Genomic DNA, 21904 nt, shown 5'->3' with positions numbered 1-21904 from the left:
CTCGGGGCTCTCTGATAGTACCGTCTGAAGCAAAAGAGTGAGGAAAGTTCAAATGAGGGCCTCAAAGGCCTATTTATAGGAGAGCATTTAGGCGGGAAACGAGCCCACTTGCTTGACACGACCCGCACTGATTCCGAGGCGACGGTTGCAGTCGCAGAGGCCGGCAGTGGCCGACACGTGGCGAGGAGAGGAATGTCAGCTGGCAGGTCGGGTTGATGGCCGGCGGTTGAGCTTCTTCATCCCGTCCCGTTTTTTCCCGGACGATCAAAAAGGCCCGGGCTGGGGGGCTCTTGGTAGGGAATATCCCGACCGACATAGCTTCACCACGACCGAGTTGCCTTCGTCCTTTTCTCTTTTATCTTTTGCAGGTAACAGGTCGGGCTCCTCGTGAAAAACCCGGTCGGGAGTTGCCCGAGCGACAGTGTCGACCACCGAGCGGTAGCCCTTTGGCGAGAGAGCTGATAAAAGACACGTGGCGGCTCTCTACATCGACAGACAGGGCACCCGCGAGGATGACACGTGGAGGCTACGTGGAGAGCATGCCGAACGACCGGATCTTTGTCTCCGGCACAGCGGCTATAAATACCCACAGTAGCCACAGTGGAGAGGACTTTTGGACGATCGATAGGTTGTTGTTAGAGAATCCCGACCGCAGTCAGTCGGTACTCAAAGCAACCAAGTAGATTGTACTTAGGGCCTCTACCGTGATCAATAAAGACATTTACTTGCTTTAATTGGTCTCGAGTTATTTCATATTGCTTACGTATAATTAGTAGTATCAGTAATGAAAAAAGAGAAAAGAAAATTTTATTAGAAAAAAAAAAAGAAAGAAATGAAAAAGAAAAAGAGAAAAAAGAGAAATGAGGAATGAAAGAAATGGGGGGAAAAGAAGATGAAGAGTGGTAAAATGAGGGAATACAGAAAGGAAAAGAAAGAGTTGAGGTGAGCTAAAAACAGAGAGTGGGTGAGGTGTTCTTGGAGGCTATGAAGTCTTGCTTGTCGAGACCGAGTCTCAACGTAAGGTGTTGGCGGTACAACATGGCACCCTAGTCTGGGCTGAACGGTGCACCAGGCAGGACTAATCAAATTCGTTGACCCGGTCAGGCTTGCTGCTGGCCAATAGTAGCTGAGTCCCTTCCGGGCCCCGGGGGGAACGACTTGGAGGCGATGAGGTTCTGCTGGTCGGGACTAAGCCTCAACGTAAGGTGTTGGCGGTACAACATGGCACCCTAGTCTGGGCTGAACGGTGCACCAGGCAGGACTAATCAAATCCGTTGACCTGGTCAGGCTTGCTGCTGGCCAATAGTAGCCGAGTTCCTTCTGGACTCCGGGGGGGACGGGTCTTATATGGGGGGTTGCTGTTAGTTCGCGTCAGCCTGTTAATACCTTATACACTCACCTTATGTAAAATTTATTGGAAATAGCTGGGGTCAAGGGAGCAGGATGTTTTTTTGTTCTATCATGTTCGTATCTTCTGCAGGTTGCTTCTTTGGCCTCCGAGGCACTTGACTGGTCTATAGGCTTCTTTGGTTTCGCCTTTGCAGGCATCTTTTGAGATAGACCAGGCCTCAACGTTGGTGCAAGCGGTAAGAAATTGCACCCTGGCCCGGGCTGAACGGTGACCGGGTAGGGGTTTTTCAAATCCGTTGGCGGTTGTCCAGGCTTGCTGCTGGCCCATAGTAGCTAATCCCGTTAGGGGGTTGATGCTATTGGCTGCCTTTTATGTTGCATTGGCATGTGTGCCAGAGTTTAGGCCTGCGATCCGTGTAGTCATGTTGACTGAGGCCTGTGTGCCGATATTTCTGTAAAAAAAAAATAAAAAAAATACTTTATATTTAGCCGGGAACATTGTTGTTTTTAACAGGGCAGTCAATAGCACCCCAGGAGATGTTGCGGTTGTGGTTGCAGCCCGGTCGGATTGCATCCTGGTGCTGGGACGCTATGGTGCAGCTGGCGGGGAGGTGCTATGGCGCGTGACAAGCAAGTTGGCTGTTCCCCTTGTCATCCATCTACACGGTTATATGGTGGGCTGTGGCGCTGATATCCTTTCGAGCAGCTGTGCAGTCTACCTTTTACTTAGTAGCTTTATTAGTACTTTATCCTAGCCTATGGTCTAGTGTTAGCTATATAACTAGCATAGGACTTGGGGCCACGCATGTTATAGCCCCGAGGGCCTTCGTTTGTAATTTTATTTACTTGTTGTTTTTTGGGGTTTAGGCCATGTAGGGCCTAACTCTCTTGGACCTTGTAATGGCTTTTACGCCTTTTTGCTTATTAATAAAGTTTTCTTTGCTTAAAAAAAAAAAAAAAAAAAAAAAAAAAAAAAAAAAAAAAAAAAAAAAAAAAAAAACCCTAAAACCCCATACCCCATACCCCATACCCTAAATCCTAAAACCCTAAAACCCTAAACCCTAAAGACTTGGAACTTAACGGAGCTGAGCTTTTGGAAGCTGGAAAAGGGGATAGGAGAGTAGAAATATCTAGGGAAGGGGAAATGGACCCACAGGTCGGTGAGGTGAACTCCAAGTACTCAGACAAGGTAGCTGCTGAAGGAACCCTTGAAAAGAATTCTGGGGAGGTCTTGGAAAGAGATGTAGCCTTGAAGTCTAGATGGGCTGATATGGTTGAAGCTTAGGCCGCTTCACAGAATTCTATAAGTGTAGAAGAGGGGGAATCTACTCAATCTTTGAGTTATAACTCCTGGGCTGAAAAGCTAAAAACCAAGTTTGGGAAAGATAGTGAATTGATCAAGACTGTGGAGGAGGCTAAGCAGGAGGTGGAAGTCTTTCTTGCACAAGCTCTCATTGACTTAGGAAGGGAGGAATATGATGCACAAACTGATCTGTTGGTCAAAAGAGCTAATAAACTTTTTCTGAATAGAGTTGCAGGAACTGGCAGAACTCTAAGTGCAGGTTTAAGATATGAGCTAAGTGGAGATGAGGAAAGAGGGGATGAGGCTCAAAGCTGCACAAGCAAAAGGAAAGGCAGGGTACTAAAGAGTGTTAATGAGTGGGGTGATGTTTTTGATGAATTTGTAGCAGAGGACAAGCAGTTTGAAAAGGTCACAAGAGAAGCCTTCAGGGACATAAATACTTATCTGTGGTCTGTGTTTGATAAGGAGAAAGAAGTATATATGGAAAAAAGAGACATAATGGCAGTCAAAGCAGCAGAAATGTTTGAAAGTAAAGTTAAGGATTGCCCATCATGGGTGAAAGAAGATGGGGTATTGGGTAGACATTTGAGAAGGAACTCTGAGCTTGTTGGTTGGAGGCTTTGTGAAGTCTCTGAAGCTATGGATCTGTAGCTACAGATTCTGAGTTGCAGCCACAATGATAATACAACTGTAGAGATACTGGAGTGGGAGGCACAAGGTGATGATTAAAGGAACTGGATGTGGATGTGGCTGTTGGTTAAAGGTTAGCTAGGTGGACTGTAAGGAGCCAAGGTTGAGGTTGATTGAGATAGCTTGCAGATGAGAGCTTCAGGTTGATCCCAAATTGGGACATGAAACTTGATCAGTAGCAATTCTAAACTCTGAGGGGGGAGGAGTTTCTGTTGATTTGCTTGAGGATTCTGCGTTGCACCTGAGTTGGAAGCTGCAGGATTCTAAGGATAATGGTGGCCACTTGGACATCTGGAATGGGCTGACGGGTTCTTTAAATAAGATCGAGTGTAGCATGATTTATGGAGGGCCATTCGATTAAAAGAATGGGCTAAGTGGATGCATGAAATGGCCTAATGGCCTTTGGGCCATGGGACTGGGAGTGCTACAGGCCTGTTGGCCTCTTTTGGATGTTATGGCCGTGAGGCCGTGGAGGCAAATGAAGGCTGCTGGGCTAATTTAAATGACTAGCCCAGTGTGTTAAGGAGGCTGGGCTAATTGTTTAATTAAGCCCAGTGTGGTATTTGAGGGAATTTATGGGCTTTTTTGAGATAAGGCCGTGGGCTTTTGTTTTAGTTAGCCCAGTGTGGGCTCTTTGGGTTTGTTGAAGCAGCGTATGGCTGCTAGATGAGTTGAGAGGGGGCTTGGGCCTCTTCTTTGAGCATGGTCGAATGGCCTCAAGGCCTATGGGCCATTTATTTGTTTTAGCTTGGGCTTGTGGCTAAATGGCCGATTGGCCAGGTTTTGTTTAGGCTAAAATTAGCCAAGTTTTGTTTTAGGCGCTTTGGCCTTTTTGACACTCATTTGTCTTGGGGTGGTCACTTTTGGGCCACCCTTGTATATATTATACTCTTTGTGAGCCATGGCTCACTTTTGGGGCCATGGCGTCTTTGTAAAAAAAAAAAAAAAAAAAAAAAAAAAAAAAAAAACCCAAACCTTAAAACCCTAAAACCCTAAACCCTAAGTTCCTATGCTCCTGTGGGGTAGTTACTACTGTCTTGTGCCCGTCTAGGGCCAATCTACCTGCACGGACATTAGCTGATTGGGTGGTTGATAAGCCGGGGGAGGTCATTTTTCGGGACCTTAATGATCTGCCGCCTAGGGTGCGTTCTCTGTTGATACACGATGACATACCCTATGTGTTTTTTGAGATAGATAATCCCCCGTGATTCTGGCCTGCTTGTATCTTTTGCTTTATGGTTTGGAAAAGATTTGAAAAAAAAAAAAAAAGTGTGAAAAAGAGATAAAAAAAAAAAAAGAAAGAACAAAGAAAAAAGAGATAAAAAAAGGAAAAGGAAAAGAAGAAATGAAAAGATATGAGTGGAAAAGAATTTGAGTGAATGAAAAGAATATGAGTGGTAAAATGAGGGTTTGAAAGGAAAAGAAAGAGCGGAGTTGAGCTAAAAAAGAGAGTGTGTGAGGTGTTTTTGGAGGCTATGAAGTTCTGCTGGTCGAGACTGAGTCTCAACGTAAGGTGTTGGCGGTACAACATGGCACCCTAGTCCGGGCTGAACGGTGCACCAGGCAGGACTAATCAAATTCGTTGACCTAGTCAGGCTTGCTGCTGGCCAATAGTAGTCGAGTTCCTTCTAGACTCCGGGGGGACAGGTCTTATTTGGGGGGTTGCTATTTGTTCGCGTCAGCCTGTTAATACATATACACTCACCTGATGAGAAAGATGGAAATAGCTGGGGTCGAGGGAACAGGATGCTTGCTTGTTCTATCTTGTTTTCAATTTTGCAGGGTTTGTTTCTTTGGCCTCCGAGGCATATACTAGTCTATAGGCTTTTTTGGTTCCGCCTTTGCAGGCATCTTTTGAGATAGACTAGGCCTCAACGTTAGTGCAAGCGGTAAGAAATTGCATCCTGGCCCGGGCTGAACGGTGGCCGGGTAGGTGTTTTTCAAATCCGTTGGCGGTAGTCCAGGCTTGCTGCTGGCCCATAGTAGCTAATCCCGTTAGGGTTGGTTCTGGTTCGTGCTGGTGCTGATCGGGGTTTGATGCTATTGGCTGCCTGTTGTTCTTTGGCCTGTGATTCGCCTTGTATTATTTATGTATTATTTTGACTTAGGCCTGTGTGCCGGCTTTTCTGAGTATTTCTGAGTATTGATAGGCCTTTACCATATTAGTTGGCGTGTGTATTATTGCTTTAACAGGGCAGTCAATAGCACCCCAGGAGATGTCGCGGTTGTGGTTGCAGCCCGGTTGGATTGCACTGTAGTGCCGCGATGCTATGGTGCAGTTGCCAAGGAGGCGCTATGGTTCGTGACAGGCAAGGTGGCTGTTCCCCTTGTCACTAATCTCCACGCTTATATGGTGGACCGTGACGCAGCTAGGTTATACTTGCATTCATATTTCTTCGAGCAGCTGCGTATTTACTTAGTAGTATTTTGTGATTTTCGTTTTCATCATAGTCTTTGGTCTAGTGTTAGTCATCTAGCATGGGACTTGGGGCATGTATGTTATAGCCCCGGGGGTCTTCGTTATGTAATCTCGTTGTATTTTTCTAGCTTAGTATTAGTTAGTGGGATTTTGGTCGTGTGTGGCCTAATCCCTTGGACTTTGTATTGGCTTCGGCCTTTCTTTATTATTAATAAAGTATGATTTACTTAAAAAAAAAAAAAAAAAAAAAACCCTAAACCCTATACCCTATACCCTACTTAGACTAAACCTTAGACTAAATCTTGAGGATAGTGGGGTAGACTGGATCATTAAGCTTAGACATCGTTCCCATCATTTGTGTGGGACGGGGAGCCTACTTAGACTATGATTGTGGATGTTTGGAGAGGTTTGGGTCTTTACTTGCTCTATGTGGACGAGCTGGGAGCTCTTATGTCTTTATTTGGGGTGGCCACTTTTAGGCCACCCTATGTATATATGCTGAGTTGGCCGAATGGCCTAAGACTTGTTTGAGCCATAGCCCACTTTTGGGACTATGGCGTTTGATTATAGACTTTATCATTTTTTCAATAAATGCACAATTTTTTTTTAAAAAAAAATAATAATAAAACCCTGAAACCTAAACCCTAAACAATTTAGGCATACACATGAAAGAGATTTAGTTCGTAGAGGTCTAGTAATACTTACTTGACATTATGACAGGCCGATGTCACTTAAGCTTTTCAACTCATTTGTACTTTCAAGAGTATAATTTCATCCATTAGAACCTATATATATACACAATAATAAGAAATTTATAAGCAAGTGCAATTTAAAATCCAATTAGCATATTGTAAACAAAGTAAAAAATTGTCATTCAAGCAAAAGCAAAAGTCATTCAAGCTATAGCCATCAAAACGGGCTTTGCCCACCGAGCCGGCCTGTCCCACCCCCTACTTAGGTAGGGGTGGGTTTCAAAAACAATAGCCCGCCATAGAGCGGGCTTTTTTGGCCCGCCCCACTTAGGATATATATATATACACACACTCCTTAGATCTATTCTCCACAATGCATAGACGCAGATCTAAATTTAATTTCTCCCTCTCCAGAGACACAGACACTCTCATCACTATCTTCAATCTCTTCGTGCTTGAGTGCAAGAGACATCGTGCTTGAGTGCCAGAGACAGCCGAACAAATCACCACCTTCGTCTTCAATCTACGCGTCTACGCTTAACCAGGTTGCCGCCTCGCTGCTCGCCCCTCTTGAAGTCTCGCCGTTCTACTCCTGGGAATCCCACCGCAATCTTCATCAACAAGTAAAACTCAAAGACCCAAACTTTTCTATTGCCATTCACATATGGTTTAAGTTGTAATTTTGTAGTTTCTGGGTTTGGTTTAACCAGATTTGCAGTCTTTGCTATACTGCTTTTTGTTTCATCTTTGAATGTTAATTACGGAGTATATTGTAAGCAGAATACCAATACTAGCAATGCTCTTTCAATCCCTTTTGACATTTTCTCGAAGCAAAAAAAATATTTATTTTATACATACATTTATATATACTATATACTGTATATATATAATGCCTAAATGTGGCGGGGCTCGCCCAGTCCGTGGGATGAAGGCGGGGAGGTCCAGCCATTAAAATTCAAGCCCATCAAGGAGCAAATTTTTTTAACCCATCTCACCCCACCAGCCGTATTGACAACACTAATTCGAGCTTCACCAAAACAAAATATACACTTTTTCTTTGGACTAAATCTGTAAGTAGAATTATTTGACTATAAAACCAAAACAATTACAATTATAACTGTATTTCATGTAACGTTTTCCCATATTGTTATTATTATTATTAAGTCTATTATTATATAATAACAATAGTAATTTAAGTGGTGCAAATCAATAGGCTGACTAAGTATTAGAACTTAGTCAGCATTAGGTAATTGGTTACCTACATTGATGGGATGTAGGTTATTTAGACCCCTAAGTCCTCTCACTGCTTGGTTGACGCATTATACACCTATCTAGAGTCACTGAGAGAAGTGAGAGAAACATAACTGAAACTTACGCAGATTCTACAGCAGCCCGAGGAACTTCTGCAGCGAGTCCCTGGTGATCAAGAATCAAAGCTATGGCTGGAGGTTGGTGATCCTAACTCTTTTCCTTAGCCACGTATTTACTGTTTATAACGTGGATTATGTGCTTACATTTGGTATCAAGAGCCAATTTTATCTCTGCCTAGCTTTGTTTAAATTGCACAATTCAGTTTTTTTTACATATGCTGCATAATTTAGAATATGTATGCTCTGTGCAATTGTGTTCGGCTGCTGGAAAATTGTGTATTCTTTTTCCGCATTTAGTTTAAAAAAAAAAATACCAGTTTTTTTTTCCCCGTAAACCTCTGCGCAATTTCTTCGTTTTTTTTTTCTTCCCGCTCGCCGGCGAGGGGAGTGCTCGCCGGATTCCGTTCACCGGCGAGGCACACCCCTCTGCCGGCGCAGGCCGACTCCCGTCAAGGACGGCAGTGGTGGCGGCACTGGGTTGCTCCCGATAGTGCCGCCACCAACTGCCTCCTTCAATGGCGCGGTGGTGGCCGGCGGCGGAGACAAGGGTGAGGCGTGGCGGCAGTGACGACCGGTGGCGGTGGTGTTGGAGCCGGGTCCTCCCGGCCTCTCCGCCGCTGCTTCTTTCCGTCTCCGCTTCCGGCCTGCTTCTCTGCTTCGTTTCCTCTGTACGCGATGCGCAGATGAAGAAGATGATGAGACTTGGGTTTTTGGGCCGGGTCTGGCCCAATTCGGCCAGACCTAGGCTCCAAAAAAAAAAAAAAAAATTTGGCTTTGGGCTTGCCAGAAATTTGGGCCTAAAATTTTTTTTTGGGCTTGCAGGAATTTTTTTTTTTTTTTCTTCATCATATTTAGCTTCTTCTTAAGGGTTTTATTCATATGGTTTTTTTTTTACCTACAGTTAATATTAAATTATAATTCTTGATCAAATTATTCTGTCTCAATTTGTTGGAATTTTAATTTAATATTGAATTTCAGTTTAAATTGTATTCAGTATCGCAATTTAATTGTGGAGCATGAGTTATAATATGCATAATCTGAACATGTTTTATTGTTTATTGCGTTAATTATTTGATTGTTATAATTATGCGTATGTTAGCAAAGCATGTTCTTTAAGTATGCATCTAGTGCCTTTAGGTCTGAATTATATGCCTATTAAGCATGTTATAGTGCCTTTTAGGTGAATTTAGTGCCTTTTAGGTGAATTTAGTGCCTTTTTAAGGATAGATTAAGCATGTTAGTTTACTCATTTGGTTATTGCTCCGCTCGTGTCTTTCTAAAGCAATGAAGCACATAAAGTAAATCAATGTTCTAGTTTACCCAAATTTAAGGCCTTATCCACAGGTTTATAACCATATTATAGATCATCCAAACAATTTTACTTCAAATATGAGAATACATGACTTAGGGAAGTTTCTTGGGGAGGTATACTAGTTCTATGGCCCTGGCTTAAATGCCTTGTTGCTACTAGTCCCCTTGCAACGCTACTCTGTCTAAGGAGTTGGTATTTAACCGAGCTTCGTCTCGACCAACTTTCCTGGGAGTATACCTAAAGATTGTCTATCATGTTTTGGTTTAATTTGTTTGCTAGGCTTTAAACTCCCCTTTGCCAAGTGATTACAGTTTTGTAATTAAAGAGTAGCCACAGCATCTTTAATTGCTTAAATTGTATTCAGGTTAACTCACATAAAGAATTGGCAATATCCTTGTAATTAATTCTATATGATATGGCGAAATTTAGCCCACAGGCAATTTTGTTGTATTTGTAGGATTGATTAGGATGAAATGCCAAACTATGATCATAATTTGCCCACAGGGATTATGTATCGGCATATAGTTTTGGTAGTTTTGTCATCAAGGGTGGAAACGCCCAAACCGTACCCTTTCTGGTTTTTCACCATTCAGTTTGGTAAATTCATTATGCGTAAAAATTTAGCCCACAGGCAATTTTTATGGCATGCGAGTTTATCTTTTGCATAAGTTTGCATTGGCAAAATATGCACTTTAGTTCATTTATGCCTCGAAAATCAAAACTAACCAATTCATAATTTCCTTTCAGAATTTACCCCAACTAGCTCACCCATCCATGTTCCAATGCTTACTGCTAATAATTATAGCCAATGGAGGGATTCACTCCTGATCTACTTTGGCATGAAAGAGATGGACTATGCTGTTTACAATTCAGAGCCCCCGGCTATAACCGCGACGAGCTCTCAAGAAGCCAAAGACCTTTGGGCTAAGTGGGAACGATCCAATCGCCTGTGCATATTTTTCATTCAGTCTCGGGTTCCTAGTAATATACGTCGCACGGTTGATACACTTAAAACCGCTCAACAGTGTATTGAGGCCATTGACAAGAAGTATGAAACTTCTGACAAATCCCTAGCAAGCACCTTAATAATGCAGTTCACCTCCCTTCGTTTTTCTCCTGCTGATGGTGTGCGCAGTCACATAATGCAACTAAGTGACATTGCAGCACAGCTTGACAAGTTGAAGATCAAGCTGCCAGACTCATTTGTAGTGCATTTTGCACTCAACACTCTCCCGCCTGAGTATAGCACCTTCAAAATTGCCTATAACACACATGACACGAAATGGTCTGTTAATGATCTTATTAATAAGTGTGTGCAAGAAGAAGGGAGACTACGCCAGGAACAAAAAGGGGAGAATGTCATGCTTGCTATAGCCAAGCCTAAGGGAAGATCTGGAAAGCGCCACACTACAGCTAAAGGGAAAGCAAAATTATCCCCTCAGACCGACATTAAGAAAGCACAGAAATGCTTCTTCTGTAAGAAGAAGGGGCATATGAAGAAAGACTGTGCGAAGTTTAAGAAGTGGATGTCTGAGAAAGGTATGATCTCTTCCTTTGTTTGTTTTGAATCCAATATGTCAGACGTTAATGCTAACACTTGGTGGATTGATTCTGGTTCAACAATCCACATTGCAAATTCTTTACAGGATATGCAAAATCTGAGACAACCGATGTCAAGTGAGCGACACATCTTCTCCGGAAATAAGATGGGCTCGCCGGTTGAAGCTGTAGGGACTTGCAAGCTGATTTTAGAAAGTGGCTTCGTTTTGAATTTAGAAAGGACATTTTACGTACCAACTTTTTCACGAAATTTGGTTTCCATTTCGAGACTTGTACCTTTGGGATTCAGTTTTAACTTTTCAGACAAGTATTTTAAATTGTTTCATAATTCTACTTGTATTGGAAATGGTACATTGTCTAATGGCCTTTATTGTCTTCACTTACAAAACGTTGCAAGTTATGATTCCTTACATGTTCAAACTGGCACCAAACGGTGTAGTGTTAACGATAAATCTTCAATGTTGTGGCATCGGAGATTGGGACACATCTCCCTTGATCGCATTAAAAGGTTGGTAAAGGATGGAGTACTTTCTACTCTAGACTATACTGATTTTGAGACTTGTATAGACTGCATAAAAGGCAAGCAGACTAACAAGTCATAGAAAGGTGCCAATAGGAGTTCAACATTGTTAGAAATAATTCATACTGACATATGCTGTCCAGATATGGATATGCAAGGTCAGAGATATTTCATTACCTTTATAGATGACTTCTCTAGATTTACCTATGTGTATTTACTTCATCATAAGTATGAAGCATTGGATGCCTTTAAAACTTTTAAGGCTGAAGTTGAAAACCAATGCAAGAAGAAAATACAAATAGTTAGGTCAGACAGAGGTGGTGAATATTATGGTAGATACACAGAAAATGGACAAGTTTTGGGTCCGTTTGCTAAATTCCTTCAAGAGCATGGGATTGTTGCCCAATACACCATGCCGGGTTCCCCGGATCAAAATGGTGTTGCTGAAAGAAGGAATCTGACTCTTTTGGACATGGTGCGGAGTATGCTAAGCAACTCCACACTTCCAAAATCATTGTGGACCGACGCTCTCAAGACGGCAACGTATATATTAAACCGGGTTCCGACCAAGGCTGTCCCCAAGACACCTTTTGAGTTTTTCAAAGGTTGGAAACCGAGTTTGCTTCATATGCGTGTTTGGGGTTGTCCGTCTGAGGTGAGGATTTATAACCCACATGAAAAGAAACTTGACCCGAGGACGATAAGTGCTTTCTTTATAGGGTATGCACAGTCTTCTAAGGGTTATAGGTTTTATTGTCCAAAACATACAACTAAGATAGTGGAATCGAGAAATGCTAAGTTTCTTGAAGATGACTTGATCAGTGGGAGAGATCGATTTAAGGACTTAGTTCCTTTATTTGATCATTTTGACTCTTGCCCTTCAACGTCATCTAACGGAGTTGCACTTATACGCAGCACGCCTTCAGTCACACCTGCGATTGTACAACCCATTATTGAGATTCCACAAGCTGTTGAAACTCAACCATTGGAAGAACAAGTTCAAGACTTACAGCAACCTCCTGAACTAGACTTCGAGCCAATGGTTGAACCAAATCAGGATTTTCAGCAAGATCCTGAACCCGCACAAACTGAAGTTGAACCAATTCAAGAACTTCATCTAGTTCCTGAAGAGGAAATGGCGCCACAACCTTCACAAGGTACTGGTGTTACAACATTAAGACGGTCTACTCGGGTAAGGCGTTCGGCAGTTCCTAGCTATTACGTATCGTATCTACAAGAATCTGACATTGGAGCTGAAGATGATCCCATAACGTTTTCACAAGCTACGAATTGTGCACAGTCCGATTTGTGGTTAGAAGCCATGAAAGATGAAATGAATTCCATGAAGAGTAATGGAGTTTGGAACCTTGTTGAGTTACCTAATGGGGCCAAGCCGATTGGCTGTAAATGGGTATTTAAAACCAAAAGAGACTCATTAGGTAACATTGAGAGGTTCAAGGCCAGACTCGTTGCTAAGGGATTTACTCAAAAAGAAGGAATTGACTACAAGGAGACTTTTTCTCCTGTATCAAAGAAAGATTCTCTTCGAATCATTCTGGCTTTAGTTGCACACTTTAACCTTGAGTTGCAACAAATGGATGTGAAAACCGCGTTCCTAAATGGTGATCTAGAAGAGGAAGTTTATATGAAACAACCTGAAGGTTTCTCTTCTAGAGGGGGTGAGGATTTGGTGTGTAGGCTCAGGAAGTCCATATACGGTTTGAAACAAGCCTCCCGTCAGTGGTATATTAAGTTTGACGGGGTCATTTCATCATTTGGTTTTGTTGAAAGTCCCTTAGATCCTTGTATATACCAGAAAGTTAGTGGGAGTAAAATATGTTACCTTGTTTTATATGTGGATGATATCCTACTCGCCACTAATGAGGTGGGGATGCTTCGTGACGTGAAACAGTTCCTTTCCAAAAATTTTGATATGAAAGATATGGGTGAAGCATCTTATGTCATTAGCATAAAGATTCATAGGGATAGGTCCCGGGGTATACTGGGTCTATCGCAGGAAACCTATATTAACAATGTTTTGGAGAGATTTCGGATGCAAAATTGTTCACCGAATGTTGCTCCCATCGCAAAAGGGGATAAGTTTAGTTTGGACCAATGTCCTAAGAATAACTTGGAAAAGGAGCGTATGAAAGATATTCCATATGCTGAAGCGGTTGGATGTCTTGGCTATATTCAAGTTTGTACAAGGCCTGACATTGCCTTTGCCGTCGGTATGTTGGGGCGGTACTTGCATAATCCGGGCATGGATCACTGGGGAGCTGTGAAGAGAGTTCTAAGGTATCTCAAAGGTACTATAGATTTCAAGTTGGGTTTTAGGCAGACGGACATCCTGGATGTTGTTGGTTATTCTGATGCGGACTTCGCTGGCTGTGTTGATTCTCGGAGGTCAACTTCCGGGTATGTCTTCATATTGGCCGGTGGGGCTATTTCATGGAGAAGTGTTAAACAATCCTTAATAACTACTTCTACCATGGAAGCCGAGTTCGTGTCCTGTTTCGAGGCTACTTCGCAAGGTGTGTGGCTCAAGAATTTCATCTCTGGACTTAGAATTGTGGATTCTATATCTAAGCCACTTAAAGTTTATTGTGACAACTTAGCTGCAGTCTTCCTAGCTAAGAACGAAAAATGTGGGAGTCGAAGTAAACACATCGACATCAAGTTCTTAGCCATTAGGGAGCGTGTCAAGAATAAAGTTGTATTCATTGAACACATTAATACTGAGTTGATGCTAGCAGATCCCTTTACTAAAGGCATGCCTCCATTTAAATTTAAGGATCTGATTAAGAAAATAGGGCTTTCGTCCTCTTTGTAATTTGTATATACATTCAGTTGAATAATGAAATTCTTTTGCACTTCAGTTTTTCAGATACTTCAGATGTTTTCTTTGAGTGTGTACACAATTCAGTTTATCTCAATAAAGAAACATACTTCAGTGGACTTGAAATGAACATATGGTTTGTTTCATTAAAGTTTGATTACCTAAAGTACTCAAAGGCAATTTGCATTTGATCATAATGGATATTACTTGCGCTAAGGAGGACATATCATTATGGTTGGTGTAAATCCTGTTTTTGAGTTCCGCATTTGCACCAAGTGGGAGAATGTAACGTTTTCCCATATTGTTATTATTATTATTAAGTCTATTATTATATAATAACAATAGTAATTTAAGTGGTGCAAATCAATAGGCTGACTAAGTATTAGAACTTAGTCAGCATTAGGTAATTGGTTACCTACATTGATGGGATGTAGGTTATTTAGACCCCTAAGTCCTCTCACTGCTTGGTTGACGCATTATACACCTATCTAGAGTCACTGAGAGAAGTGAGAGAAACATAACTGAAACTTACGCAGATTCTACAGCAGCCCGAGGAACTTCTGCAGCGAGTCCCTGGTGATCAAGAATCAAAGCTATGGCTGGAGGTTGGTGATCCTAACTCTTTTCCTTAGCCACGTATTTACTGTTTATAACGTGGATTATGTGCTTACATTTCAACTATTCAATAAAGCTAACTTTAACATTTCTTTCATATAGATCTAGATTTAACATTTTTTTTTTCATTTGTACAAAATATTTACTCAATTTGACAAGTAAATATTATCAACAATTAATGGGTAGGCTATACTTAAGTTTTTCCATATGAAAAACAGTACCCTCCTATTATAAAGCATCTAACTTAGCCAACCATCATAAATTTATCAACCACATACAGGGCAAATCCAAAAAATTATGTGCTAACGAAAAGCTCAAATAAAGAAAATAAACTAAAATATACAAAAGTGCTATGAATGAGATTCAAACCCATGACATTTCATGTCATATTCAAGGTTCGACAAACTGAGCTACTGAAAAACCAATTAATATTTTTGACCATCATAACCGATGTTCTAATTTGCATTGCTACGTAATTCCAAATCCAAAAGAAATAAGTAGGCAAAATGTTGTAAACCCAGTGTCCAATACATTAATATGTTTGGAATTGAATTATGATAGAAACATTGTCCAGTACCCAAGATTAGAAACAATGTAGACCTGTCATGAATTCAAACTTACAGTGATGATAGTTTTAAGATAAGCTATGTTTTAACAATGATAAAAATACACAAAATGGAGCAAAATTAGTAGTAGCAAGCTAGCAACAGTCAGCAGCATTATTGTTTTGGGCTATATATATGTTGGTTAACCGTCACTGAGACTAATAACCAAAAGTTAATAACCAAAATATCAAATAACCAAATTTTGTTAACTTCAATAATTAAAACCAATCAAAATTGAATTTTTTTGGTTGATTCAGTTATCGAACGGTTAACTAATATTTTGCTCATCCCTGAGTAGCATGTCTGGTAAACTACCACTCTCCTCTATTTACTATTGAAATCCAAAAGAAATGTGCTTTATATACCTAATGATGGCATGTAGTTGCAGATCCTAGGAATTTTCCATAAGCATGAACTCTTTGTATAAGGCTTTATGACCACACGTACTTTTTCTACACGAGGTCTTGTGGTAGTGGCTATCTAGTCAATGTATGGCTTGCTGAATTTCCTAATTTGCTAGCAGCATTGACATACATAAGGATAACATATACACAATTTATTTAGATTTGAGCACAAATATATCACTTGAAAACAAGGATCTACAATTTCTTGAACCTTGAGGACATGTGGGGTTACATCATCCTTAGACAATGCATAAATTTCAAGAGTTTTTGTCTTTAGAGAGTGAATATGTGGTTCAACATTGGTGGTAGCCATAAGCCATTGTTCTTTCAGAGTTGGAACCCATTTCTTCACAAAGCAAGCATTATCAATCACCACAATGCAAACATAATAGCATTAAAATAAAAAATAATAATAATAAAATAAGTCACGACATCAGCATGTTCGTTAACTTATTTAGAAATTAATTCAATTGTATTATTGTTTGTTATCCTATATATATAATCTCATAAATGGTTAACAATCAACTCACATAATTAATTTGTGACATTTTATTAAATATTATGACAATACGAACAGTTAATAATAATAATAAAAAAAAAACAATACGAACATTTATAGCAGGACAAATAGCAATATTTATAGTTGAATCATTATTTAGAATGAATTTTGGAATGGACGGTTATGGTTTGGTAATTATATATACTTGGGGTTATACCGTAAATATACAAATATATTATGTATAAAATAGAATATATATATATATATATATATATATATATATATATATAGAGAGAGAGAGAGAGAGGGGTCAGGCCTGAAGGCCGAACATGATATTTATAGGCCTAGCTTGTTTAGTTTAATAGACGATCTAAGCCTAATTAGGCCTTAATTAGGTTAGGACATGTAGGGGCTTGGAATATTCCTACCCGTAACTTTTAGTGTCAAAAAATAAAAGAAATAAGTATGCAATTAGCTAACACAATATTCTGCACAACAAAATGAGTCGAAGAAAAATATGAAATATTGTGATGAGGGCAACCTTTTGCGGCCCAAATCCCTATCTTCATTCAAGCTCTTTTGTGCAACATACAATTGATTTATAGTTTAATATGTAAAAAAAAAAAAAAAAAAAAAAAAAAATGGAACAATAGCTTAAATAATAATAAAGTTCAACAAAGGAAAAAATAAATAAATTTACAAACCCTTTATTAATTATAACAAAATAAGTACAATTCTAACGTATACATATTACCCCTTTTAATGTTAGAGGTAATGAAATAAGCATGTAACAAGCTAGCACAATATTTTATACAATAAGATGAGCCAAAGGAAATATAATATTGTGATAAAGAGAACCTCGGGCAGTCCAAAAAGTTTGGAATCCCCAACCTCTCAATCTCTTTCCTTCATTTAATAAGCTCTTCTGATTCTTTGTATCAATTAGCTCTTTTGTAGCTCTTTTGTGCAGCAACTAATCTTTTAGTTTAATATACATAAATATATTATTTTTTTTAAATAAAAATAAAAAAACAAACAAATAAAGGAAACCATAACAAGAGCTCAAATAGGGACTACGTGTGTGTGTGTATATATATATATATATATATATATATATATATATATATATATATATATATATATATATATATATATATATATATATATATATAGTAGCTAGCGATTGATATGATGATGAGGGTAGGTTTAAGGGAATTGGAAACCGCCTCCTCCACCCCCGAGCTCTGCTGTTGCTGTACCGCCTCTGGGTGGACTGATGGCTATCCAAAGCAGTGAGAGTGTAATGGCAATAAGCCCCGACCAGACAAAAACAATGGTTGGCGTCTTCCGTCTCCTTCCCATTAAACCCTTGGCAAAAGGATAGAGGTGTGCCAACACCCAGAAACTGAAAAAAGCTCCTCCAATGAACTTGCTCCATTGAGGATTGGCGCTGTAAATTGTCCTGGAGAATGCGATGACTATTGCGATTATGTTGATCATGGCAATTACGATGGGAGGGATCATAAGTGAGGTCCACTTCACCAAGTATAATTCGGCATAAATGTCTTCGTTCTCATCTCCTGCAGCCTTGGCGGTGAGAGTGAAGGAGATCTCGATCCCAGCGACGACTTTGAGGAGGCCCTGGATGACAGCAGCAAGGTGAGCGCTGGTGCCTGAAATGAGCCAAAACTGTTCGTTCCTCCACCATTCTTCCAGGCCGACGCCGGACCACCTGACTTCCAAGAGGGCCAATGAGATGAGACAGATGGTTATGGTTAATAGGTAGAGGAGGAAGGCGATATTGAGGTTTTTGACAATGAAATGGCCGGAGATGAGGGAGAGGGCTGGGAGGAAGCAGTAGACGACGAGGCAAAGGGAGGTGAAGGGGTAGATGCCAACGTTGAGGTAAGCCAGGCGCTGGAGGAATTTGAGGCGACGGGAGGCTAAGAAGGCATTGTTTCTAGAAAAGAAGATTTCAACAGAACCGGTGGCCCATCGGAGGACCTGATGGAGGCGATCGGTGAGATTGATGGGGGCTGAACCACGGAATGCATCTCTCTTGGTGATGCAATAGACAGAGCGCCATCCACGGTTATGCATGCGATATCCTGTGACCACATCTTCTGTCACCGAACCATAAATCCAACCCACTCGTTCACCCCACTCGGTTTTGTCTTCGTACCTGCAAAAGGCATGCATGCATATATTGTTAGTTTAATTAATTAGCTAGGGTGTGCCTACTTACTATATATATACAGTATTAGTATAATTACCAACAAGATATGACAGAGACAGCTTCTGCCACAGTGGCTGCATCAAGTGGTTCGCGGGGGACTCTGAGGATACCGGGAGGTCGCCCATACTTGACAGCAGGGTGATCCGCAATGGGGCGGCCGTGGAATTCCGCTACGGGAATGGATTCTGCCAACATAGTAGAGTTCCCGAAACGCTTGGGCAAGAGATTTACATCTAGGTCAGGGTCAAAGTCGGTGGTGTTTAGAGGTTGGGCATCCGCACCTTTCTGGGGGTTGATGTCAGCTTGTGGGGGATCAAACCCATACAGTGCAAATCGTCTAAACATGGTTCCTGTACCCACGTATACAGGGCCCTGCAGTATATATGTATTTTATTAATTTGGAATTAAAGATCGAACATATATATTGGCTAATTAAGGACATGAAGAAAATATGATCAACAGATGATGATGAGAGCGAGCTTAAATATAATATAATTTGGTAGATATACCTGGATGCCATCAAGTGCACGCATATTGCCATCAAAAAACACTGTATTGTGATTGGCATAACGATCAGAGGGATCTATGCCTTCAAATCTTTGAGGAAACTGAATATAACATATGTCTTCCCCTCCTCTATCCATCATGAAGCACATTCCTTCACGAACAGCTTTGCAGTTGTATATGTAGTGATCGCAGTCGAGGTTGAGCATGAAGGGGCCGTTAGAAAGTACGGCCGAACATCGCACCAGGGCATTCATTGCACCAGCTTTCTTATTGTGTTCATATCCTCGCCGCTTCTCGCGTGACATGTACACAAACATAGGAAGACGTATGTCTACATCCGAGAAATCCAAAAGTTTACTATCATCCGATCCTCCCATTAGGGGATCGCTGCTGGGGGGCTTCAACATTACCTATACAATATATAATTCATATATATAATGCAGGCCAGGTATGCATGTTCGTTGTACTTAACTAGCTAATAATTAATAAGCACCTTGCTAGTATATATATATATATATGTACCTGAAGTATCCCTGCATGATCACCCTTACCGTGGTCAGTACTACCAACAGCCCATGTTCCTGGCCAGTGGCTACCGTCCGCCATCCAAGTTGCCTTTTTGACCTGGACTGGATCCCGAGCTTCAGCGCCGCTCTCTCTCATTTGTTTCAACATCTTCATCTCTTCCCTGGCATTAAATGCATCCGATCTCCTCCTGATTGCATCTGGCAAACTATTTATCCTCACTTTAAATTCATCATACTCCCTCTTAACCTTCCGCCTATCCTTCACAAAGTCTGTCCGTTTCTTGCCTTTTGTGGGGTCACCCTTCAAGCTGAAGTAACTTTCCGGATTCCTGGGTTCAATATCGTGCTTTTTGCAGAATGGCACCCACAGATCAGCGAAGCTGCAAGCCTCTGCCATTGCCTCAAAAGTCAGAAGTGCTCCACCATCATCCGAAATATAACAAGCCAGTTTCTCAACAGGATAATCAACCGCTAGAATTGATAGGATAGTATTGGCTGTGGTTAGCGGTGGCTCTTTCTCAGGATCAGCCGTGGACACGAAGAAGTCAAGTCCCGGGAGGTCCGACCGCCCAGTAGGGTTGGATGGCGATGGCATATCAAATTTTTCACGCAATACCACTAGATCAGTGCTGCGGTTACAAGGATTCACCTTGGGAATTTGATCCAGGATCCAAGAGAAGGCGAACCATAATTCACATGTAACAGACATTAGCCACAGCCATATTGCTTCATCGTTTGGATGTTGTATCCGCCATGTCAAAAAGAAACCAAGCACAACAAGGCGAACCACAATAAGCAACCTGCATGCATGCATGCATATTATATTATATTATATTAGGGCATTACTCGCAGATTGACACCAAGCTAAGGCCGGCCGGAACAAATTATTACTCCATAAATTAAACATACCTGTAAGGGCTGATGATGCTATTTGGTATTGGTAACTTCCGACTTAGTGGTTTCCAAGGTATTTCTGCCGATGTATCCAACATGCCTTTCTGCATTCCAGCATCACCATCGTACCCATCCATATCGTCTGGAGGCCAATAGGCGTTACCATACCCGTATGTGCCCTGTGTCTCAAACAGCCATTTATTGTGATCGAAATCTCCATTTTGGTTCCTTTTCATCATAGACATATTCCGACTATCCCCTTTGGAACCGTCTGGGGCTGGTAAAGACAGAGCTCCGCTTGAAAAGTCTGGTACATCATCGTCATACTCCCCAACTTTGTACAGTTCCTTGCATCCAGGACATAGACCCGAATCTTTTTGGGCATCCAGGTAGCAGTCTCTGCAAATTTTAAACCTGCAGAAAAAATTACAGCGCATGCAGCCGATCGATCAGCTTAATTAATTAATTGGTATGCATGGCATGGCATGCATTATGTATGTATGCAGGCCAGGGAGCCTAGCTACCATATATACGAATTGAACTTGCCTGCATTCACACGGAGTGACATCATTTCCTCTTTCATCTTTCATGATTTTGCCATCACAAGCTGGCATTGAACAGGAAGAGCCCTTGCATCCTGCCATCTGAGGATGGGTTACTTCAGATTCAATCACCTTGTCCATGAGGTGGGCACGGGTGACGCTGTTAAATCCGCCGGTGAAGAGTGAATTGGAGACGTATTGCTCTTCGGCTTTTGCGGCAACAGACGTGTCCATAGGCTGGTTATCGGGAGTGGGAGGAATTTGGACGGTGTAGTTCATGTAATCACCAGATAATTCTCCTGACATATCTAGGTCTTCTCTGGAGAGGCTAACATATCGACCGCTGGACGTTCTTCGGGCGAATTTTACAGTTTGTCCGGTTGAACCGCGGTTCCCTTGAGATCCAGAAGAACTCCCAGCTGGGCCGCCGCCTCGCATCCCCTTCTTTGATGGTTGGTTGGACATTCTGATCTATCTCAACTAATTATACATACATACATACAACCTTCACCCGCCCTAGCTAGCTACCTATTAATATAATATAATATTGTTGACAATTTAAATCCACTTAGCTAGCTTAGCTTGTTGATGATCGAAGACATCCATGCATGAAATTCGAGGCCGCGGACGACTCAACAGTACAGATTCAATCTTGGACGCTAGCTAAGACAAAGAAATTTTTGAGATAGGATGCTACCCTAACGTACGTAACTAGGTGCTACACGACATCCAAACAAATTCTCCCCTTTGTATGGGAAGCCAATAAAAAGCTTGTGAACCTAATGGATACCGATAAACGTAACTAAAACCTACCATTTTTCTGCGGTGGAAATCTAAGAGAGAGTGAGAGATTGAACAAACACCAAATCCACTAGGTGTTTTAATAATCTTTAACTAAAAATACAAATATACGTACTATCCTCCAATATAAAATTAGTCAGTTGGGCATATTTCCTTCAAATGGGCATGCATAATATATATAATCCTATTTTTATTTTGTTCAATTTAATCCATGTACTT

The 21904-nt window shown here is 41.2% G+C and overlaps 1 protein-coding gene across 1 annotated transcript; it reads right to left on the bottom strand.

The window, feature by feature from the left end:
* Positions 1-17384: 17384 nt before the first annotated feature.
* Positions 17385-21349, bottom strand: LOC109164872 (cellulose synthase-like protein D4). Its single transcript, XM_019313419.1, has 6 exons — positions 20889-21349; positions 20358-20756; positions 19444-20248; positions 18924-19331; positions 18452-18786; positions 17385-18360 (listed from the first exon to the last, which is right to left on the bottom strand). Exons 1-6 carry the CDS (start codon positions 21347-21349, stop codon positions 17385-17387), a joined length of 3384 nt encoding a protein of 1127 aa, XP_019168964.1.
* Positions 21350-21904: the final 555 nt, after the last annotated feature.

This window comes from Ipomoea nil, unplaced genomic scaffold (assembly GCF_001879475.1).
Source record: "Ipomoea nil cultivar Tokyo-kokei standard unplaced genomic scaffold, Asagao_1.1 scaffold3069, whole genome shotgun sequence".
Lineage (NCBI taxonomy): Eukaryota > Viridiplantae > Streptophyta > Magnoliopsida > Solanales > Convolvulaceae > Ipomoea > Ipomoea nil.
Note: the sequence above shows the minus strand (reverse complement) of the source record. Positions and strands in the feature narration are given on the sequence as shown.